General features: G+C 32.3%; 1 protein-coding gene across 4 annotated transcripts; it reads right to left on the bottom strand.

Annotated features, from left to right (window-relative positions):
* Window positions 1–265: 265 nt before the first annotated feature.
* mzt2b (mitotic spindle organizing protein 2B) lies at window positions 266–6,852 on the bottom strand. Of its 4 annotated transcripts, none has more exons than XM_028463357.1 (5): window positions 6,728–6,852; window positions 6,428–6,619; window positions 4,127–4,299; window positions 1,973–2,098; window positions 266–505 (listed from the first exon to the last, which is right to left on the bottom strand). In XM_028463357.1, the coding sequence occupies exons 2-5, from the start codon at window positions 6,604–6,606 to the stop codon at window positions 360–362; spliced, it is 624 nt and encodes a 207-aa protein (XP_028319158.1). In that variant the 5' UTR covers window positions 6,607–6,619; window positions 6,728–6,852; the 3' UTR covers window positions 266–359. The 4 variants fall into 4 exon arrangements, with proteins under 4 accessions (XP_028319158.1, XP_028319160.1, XP_028319162.1 ...); XM_028463361.1 differs by having other exon boundaries at window positions 340–505; window positions 1,973–2,093; XM_028463359.1 differs by lacking the exon at window positions 1,973–2,098.
* Window positions 6,853–7,285: the final 433 nt, after the last annotated feature.

Here is a 7,285-nt window from a genome sequence, read left to right as displayed (position 1 = left end):
ACATATAAAATAATTTATATGGCATGATTTATTTATTTTGAGGTTGATTATTTTTAACTGTATAAGAATCACAAAGCTCAACAGTATACCGCATCCAGCTCCGCCCCAAACTGTGGACAGCAGTCAGGAGTTTCTGAAGCATGAAGAAATGAACCATTACTGGAAAGTTATGATCATCTGATCATCACTAATAAAAACAGTGGTTTTGATGGATTCTCATGATAAAACCAACCTGTGCAAGTTTAACAAATAAACACTGAAAAAGCAAGTCAAACATATTTATTTGATCAGATTTAAAACTTTAAAGTGAACACAACATACATACAGTAGAAAGCCATGACATGTGAACAGTAGATTTTTCATGTGGAGTTGATTTGTGAGGATGAGCTGCTGCTCCCTGAGCTTTTGGTCTTCTGCCCCCTGCTGGCGCTGGGCTGTCGTTGCACTCGCTGAGACGACGTCTCACGCGTTTTCTCACCGAGGTTAGTCGACGGTTTGCTGCGTACTGCGACGAGGAAAAGAGACCAACACCATCACCGTTACCGCACACGGCTCAGCCGGCAAAGAAATAAAGAAATAATAATAATAAAGCTTTAAAGTAGAGATAAACAACATTTATCACAGGAGGCGGGGCCACAAACATGATCTGAGGGTCACATGATCAAACATTCATGTTGGCATTTAAAAGAATGACCAATCACAGCTGTCGTTTTGGGTAGTTTTGCTGTTGTTTTGTATGTTTCATTTTTTTGGTGTTGTGTATTTTTGTTATTGTTTTCTGTAATTTTGTTATTGTTTAGTATAAAATAATTGTTTTGTTTAGTTTTGTAGTTTTTGGTTCTTTTCTGTCAATTCTGTATATTTCTATTGTCATTTTGTGTATTTCTGTTATTTTGCGTATTTATGTTATTTTGTGTATTTTTTATGTTATTTTGTACATTTCTTTTGTGTTAATGTGTATTTTTGTTATTGTTTTGTATAATGTGTTGCTTTGTGTCATGTTGTATTTTTCTGTATATTCTGTATATTTCTGTTGTCATTTTCTGTATTTCTGTTGCTGTTTTGTGTATTATTAGTCATTTTGCACGTTTAATATTCTTTGTTGTATTTCTGTATATTTTTTCTGCTTTGTGCAGTGTTATGAGTCATATTTGTGTATTTTAGACACTGCTTTGTACATTTTTAAGTAATTTATTCTTAGTCCTTCTGTGTGTTTGTAGGTGGGTATTTTTTGTCATTCGTGTATATTTTTGTTGTCGTTTTGTGTATTTTTCAGGTATTTATTAGAGTTTTTTGCAGTCACTTTCTGCATTTTTGCTGGTTTATGAGTTTTCTATTGTGTTTGTTTTGTATTTCACTGTAATTTATTTATTTTTGTCATTTTGTGTATTATCGCTTGTTTCTGTTTATTCTTGTTCTTTTTATGTATTTTTCATGTACTAAGTACTAAAACGCTAAGTGAGTCATTTTGTGTGTATTTGCAGTCACTTTCTATATATTCGCTGTTTTTTGTGTATTATCTATTGTCCTTTTCATGTATTTTTCTGTAATTTCGCACATTTTTTGGAGTCACTTTATGTATTTTTGCTGGTTTTTATGTATTTCTGTTGTCCTTTTCATGTATTTTTCAAGTACTTTGTGTATCGGTTTGTAAATTTGTGAGTTTTTTGGGGTCACTTAGCATTTTCTCTCTCATTTGGTGTGTATTTGCTTTCACTTTGTGTATTTTTGCTGTTTTTGTATATTCTGTTGTCCTTTTCATGTATTTCACTGTAATTTTGTATGTTTTTTGGAGTCATTTTGTGTCTAATAATTTTGAGGGCCACGTGTTGCTCATGTTTGTTTTAAAGGATGATTTTTCGCACTGATTTATATTGTGTTTGTGTTCTACATCTGCACATGCACATGCACATGCACATGCACAAACATGTCATGGTTAAGTTTGATCAGCAGCAGACGGAGGTGGGGGAACCTTGTGAGTCCTGAGGGCCGTACGCCACAGCTTTGGCGTTGAGCCTGGTGGGTGCCCTTTGGCCCGACGCCGGGGGCGGAGCCACAGGAGGTTTGGAGCTCTTTGCAGAGACCAATGAATCCTCCTCTTCACAACATGAGAACAGCAGAGAGAGGAAGAGGAAGAAGAGGGGGAAGAGGAGGAGGAAGAGGAGCGGCCGTGGGTGAGGCTGAGCTTATAAATACATGTATGTATACAGAGCTGCCAAGCCTCACGCTTTGAGTGTGACAGTCACGCAATTTGATGCATTCTCACACCACATGCCACACTTGACATTTCTCACGCTTATATTTCCCCATTCAATACTCTATTTATTTTTTTCATGATAATGAACTTTGGTTCAATCCCAGACCAATCCATGTCTCCTTGTGCCTAAATCTAACCAACCACGACAAGCATCACACAATAATAAACCAATCAGAAGCAACGTAAGGCAGGTCTTGACGAGCCGTGTCTAACGACACCTCACACAACAGGCACTGACTCGTCGACACGCTTTCAGAAAGAAAGTCTCTAGAAAACAAACTCTGTCTGAGATGGTCTGTAACTACCCAGTTTAGTTCACTGTTTATATTGCTGTGTGTGTGTGTGTGTGTGTGTGTGTGTGTGTGTGTGTGTGTGTGTGTGTGTGTGTGTGTGTGTGTGTGTGTGTGCGTGTGTGTGTGTGTGTGTATGTGTGTGTGTGTGTTATCGTGTTAGTTTACTCATCTAAAAAACTAACATTTTGTCTCTCTCTCTCAAGTGTGTATAAGGGTGTGCGATCTGATGATATTAGATTGTTAAAGATTAAAACATGAGATCATAGAACCATCTGTAGTTCACATTTTCACCCTTGCGGTGTCGTGTCTACTTCATATGTCTGTGGTCCATACACAGAACATCCAACGGTTTTTTTTCTGCCAAATCTCACCATTTGCTAGTCAGCATTACAGACATTACAGATTATTAAGCACTTAAACAGGGCAGAAGCACTGACTTTGACACATTATTTTTTTTCTTATAAAATTATTGAAAATATAAATAAATAAATTGAGTTTATATCACCTATTGCCATTTTGAGGAAAAATATATAGATATGAATATTGGTCCATATCACCCAGGCCTAATGTAACCAAAGCAGTAACGTTTTATCTTGTAAAGGATATGATTGTATAAACTGTGTGAAATGAGGCGTTCAAACACTGTTTAAAGTATGATTTTATTAATATGAGTGTGTCACCTCAATAACTAATAGAAATCACTAGACTGATATGATGCCTTGTTATGTAGCAAGTGTTGCTAATGCTAATGCTAATGCTACACTACTTTAGTTAAACAAAGTAAAAAGACTGTGTGACTATAAGAACATTTTGTTTAATGTTAATTGTACTTAGAACCAGTTTGATAAATTGCTTATATACAAATTAAAAAAATATTTGAAAATGACCTTGTCTTAAATAATCTTTTATTCCTTTCTTCCATTTAGGGAGATGATTTTAAATAAGTGAATTGGTTTGTTTTATTGGTAAATAACTTTAAAATGATCTAAATGATTTGAATGAAAATTTTTTTGATGTAATCGTGATTTTACAAAAAAAGTCGTGATGTGATTTTTTTTCCCCATATCACCCACTCCTACGTGTGTATGTCTGTGTTAGACATTAACTTAAATTAATTAAAACTCTTATTCAGCTACTAGCAGTGTTATGAACACTATTGTTATTTAGTCAAAATTCTTGTTAGTTTTCATTTGTAATTTCTGGTTAATTAGAACTAGCATTAGGAGGACACAGTGCAGGGAGAGCTGCTGGTATGGAGGTGATGACATCATTCTGAAGGTAGAAATCAACATTAAAACAGGACAAAGTCATGTTAAAAAAGGACACTTTTTTTCCGCCGGAACGCATCAGGTCACTAAAGTCTCACTATTGTTATTTTCTGAAACTTGGCAGCTCTGATATATATATATAGAGATCAGTTAAAACTGATCTATTAAACATTCTCTGCACAGCTACGTCTCACTGCTAGCTTAGCTTATTTTGTGTTTCATGCTAACTGTGAGCCACCTATAGTGAAACATTCCCACTATGACCACACTGATGGCGTCTGTGGTCCATCTCAGTCTGACTCTCTCACCTCTGCTCTCTGTGGGCGCTGCTGCGGGGGCACTGGGGGCACTGGTTGTGTGGGAGGATGACGAAGCGTCCAAAGCTCCGCCCTCAGCCGCTCTCTGACTGGCACACATGGATTTAAGAGTCTGGAAAACAGCCTGAGGAGCAACGTTCATCTTCAGCAGGTCCACCATGATCCTATGAGGAGGAGGGGGCACAAACATATGATTGTGTCTGATCTGAGGGTCACGTGATCAATATTCATATCAGCAATAAAATAACAACCAATCAGAGCATTAACAGTTTTGTATTTCTTCTGGAGTTTTTCTTGTGTAATTTTGTATATTCTCACATTTTGTATGTTTTTCTGCCAATTTTGCATATTTTTGTTGTCATTTTGAGTATTTTTGTTGTTTTGTGTGTTTTTAAGTCATTTTGTGTATTTTTTGTAATTTAATTCTCCTATTTGGTATTTAATTTAATTGTATTCATCTTGTGTGTTTTGTTGTCCTTTTCATCTGTAATTTTGTATGTTTTTGGGGTCATTTTAATAGGTTTATGAGTATTTATTTTTTGTTGTTTTTGGAGTCATTTTGTGGGTTTTTTTTTTTTAATTATTTTATGTCACATTGAGTATATTTGAAATTGTTTTGTATGTTCTGTAATATTGTAATACACATTGTGCATTTTTTTGTTGTTTTTTGTCGATTTTTGGAGTCAATTTTTGTATCCTTTTTTTGTTATTCTATAAATTTCTATTTGATGTGTTATGGGTCACTGTGTGTTTTTGAAGTCATTTTTTTATATTTTTTTGGTCATTTACTAATTTTGTATTTAATTTAATTGTCGTCATCTTATGTGTTTTTGTTTATTTCTTCTGGGGTTTTTTGTGTAGTTTTGTATATTCTTCTTACATTTTGTGTGTTTATGTTTTTTTGTCATTTTTGTATATTTTAGTTGTGGTTTTGTGTATTTTGGAGTGATTTTTTGTTGTTAGTTTAGTATATATATTTTCATTCTATATATTTTGTTGTTTTGTTTGTTTTTAAGTCATTTTTGTATTTTTTTGTTAATTAATTCTGTTAGTTAGAATTTAATTTAATTGTAGTCATTTTGTGTATTTTTTGTTATTTAATTCTGTTATTTGGTATTTAATTTAATTGTATTCATCTTGTGTGTTTTGTTGTCCTTTTCATCTGTAATTTTGTATGTTTTTGGGGTCACTTTAACAGGTTTATGAGTATTTATTTTGTTGTTGTTTTTGGAATCATTTTGTGTTTGTGTTTTTTTTTTTTTAATTATTTTATGTCATATTAAGTATATTTGAAATTGTTTTGTATGTTCTGTAATAATGTATTAATTTAACTGTAGTCATGTGTTTTTGTTTATTTCTTCTGGGGTTTTTTGTGTAGTTTTGTATATTCTTCTTACATTTTGTGTGTTTATGTTTTTCTGTTATTTTTGTATATTTTTGTTGTGGTTTTGTGTATTTTGGAGTAATTTTTTGTTGTTAGTTTAGTATATATATTTTCATTCTATATATTTTGCTGTTTTGTATGTTTTTAAGTCATTTTTGTATTTTTTGTTAATTAATTCTGTTAGTTAGAATTTAATTTAATTGTAGTCATTTTGTGCATTTTGTTGTCCTTTTCATCTGTAATTTTGTTTGTTTTTTAGGTAATTTTTGCAGAGTCATTTTGTGTTTTGTTTTTTGCTGTTTCATAATTATTTTATTTCATATTGAGTATATTTGATATTGTTTTGTATGTTCTGTAATATTGTATATTTTTTCCACATTTTTTGTATTTTTGTTGTTGTTTTTTGTCAATTTTTGGATTAATTTTTGTATAATTGATTTTTTTGTCATTCTGTACATTTCTATTTTATGTGTTATGGATCACTGTGTGTTTTTGAAATCACTTTTGTTATTTACTTCCGTTATTTAGCATTTAATTGTATTTAATTTTATGTGTGTTCGAAGTCATTTTGTATACTTTGTAGTCATTTTTGTTTATTTTTCAGCAATTTTGTATGATTTCTGGAGTTATTTTATATCTTTGTAGGTTGTTTTTTATTTATTTATTTGTAATTTTCTGCTGTTTTTCTCTATTATCACTGTCTCATTTTGAAGTTATTTTTGCTGTTTTTGTTTTTTGGAGTAAAAGTGTGTATATATATATATATTTTTTTTGGTGTTTACTGTATTCATAATGAATATATTTGATATTGCTTTGCATGTTTTTGGACTAACTTTGTGTATTTGTGTTAGACCATATCTGTGATAAACAGATATTACAGCTACACTGTTACACATCAGTATATTTACTTGAATACTTCCTGGTCCAGTGTGATTCCTGCAGCCTGACTCAGCTCAAACAGCTCAGTCTCCTCTGCATTCAGGACTTTTTTCTTCTTTAAGGCATATTTCTGAACATTAGCGGTAACGACCACAGTCTGAGGGTCAGTAGCAGAGGAACAGACGGTCTGTGATGGAGTCTGAGACATCACCGCCTTCAACCTGAGCACAGTAACACATTAAAACACACACAGACATATTTAGGACGCTTTACGTTCAGAACATCACATAATAGCAACATTTAGTGACAATAAACGATGATTTTATTACCGTTAATGCAGTGGTGGGACGATAACAAGCAAAGCAGCAGGCGAGGCGCGCCAAAATATGCGTCATCACATGAAGACACGCAAAGCATTATGGGATGTGTAGTGAAAGAAAATACAGCGTTTTTGTTTGTTTGTTTGTTTGTTTGTTTGTTTTTTGTCGAATGTATCAGTGATTTCTTCTTAATATTATGATTTTTTTTTTTTTTTTTTTTTAATTTTATATTTACCAGCAACAGCCTGGTTTATTTAAGTCCTCACTGTTTCTGGAAAGCAATATATAATATAATATAATAATTGTTAATTATTTTTATTATTATTATTATTATAAAAATAACATCGTTTTTGGTTTTGTTTATTTTTATTGTGATAATTATTTTTCAACAACTTGTATTTTTTTGCACAGTGTAAATTTTCCTATATATTTGTATCTGAGTTAATTTGAATAAAACCATCTAATAATTCATCCATTCATCACTTTGAATGGTTGACAAAATGTTTTCAAGGAAAGTCCAAAAGAAACTGTCAATAGTAATTCCGTCAAAGTCTGTTTAATGTTTGA

The sequence above is a fragment of the Gouania willdenowi genome, chromosome 12 (assembly GCF_900634775.1).
Source record: "Gouania willdenowi chromosome 12, fGouWil2.1, whole genome shotgun sequence".
Classification (NCBI taxonomy): Eukaryota; Metazoa; Chordata; class Actinopteri; order Blenniiformes; family Gobiesocidae; genus Gouania; species Gouania willdenowi.
This window is presented reverse-complemented; position numbering and strand designations above follow the sequence as displayed.

What these genes read in the sequence shown, in the direction of transcription:
- mzt2b (XM_028463357.1), bottom strand. Translation starts at nt 6,606, where the DNA reads ATGTCTCAGACTCCATCACAGACCGTCTGTTCCTCTGCTACTGACCCT. An exon ending in AGCGCCCACAGAGAGCAGAG is followed by an intron (nt 2,099 to 4,126) that starts GTGAGAGAGTCA and finishes CATGTTGTGAAG; the next exon opens with AGGAGGATTCATTGGTCTCT. An exon ending in CGGCCCTCAGGACTCACAAG is followed by an intron (nt 506 to 1,972) that starts GTTCCCCCACCT and finishes TCCTCGTCGCAG; the next exon opens with TACGCAGCAAACCGTCGACT.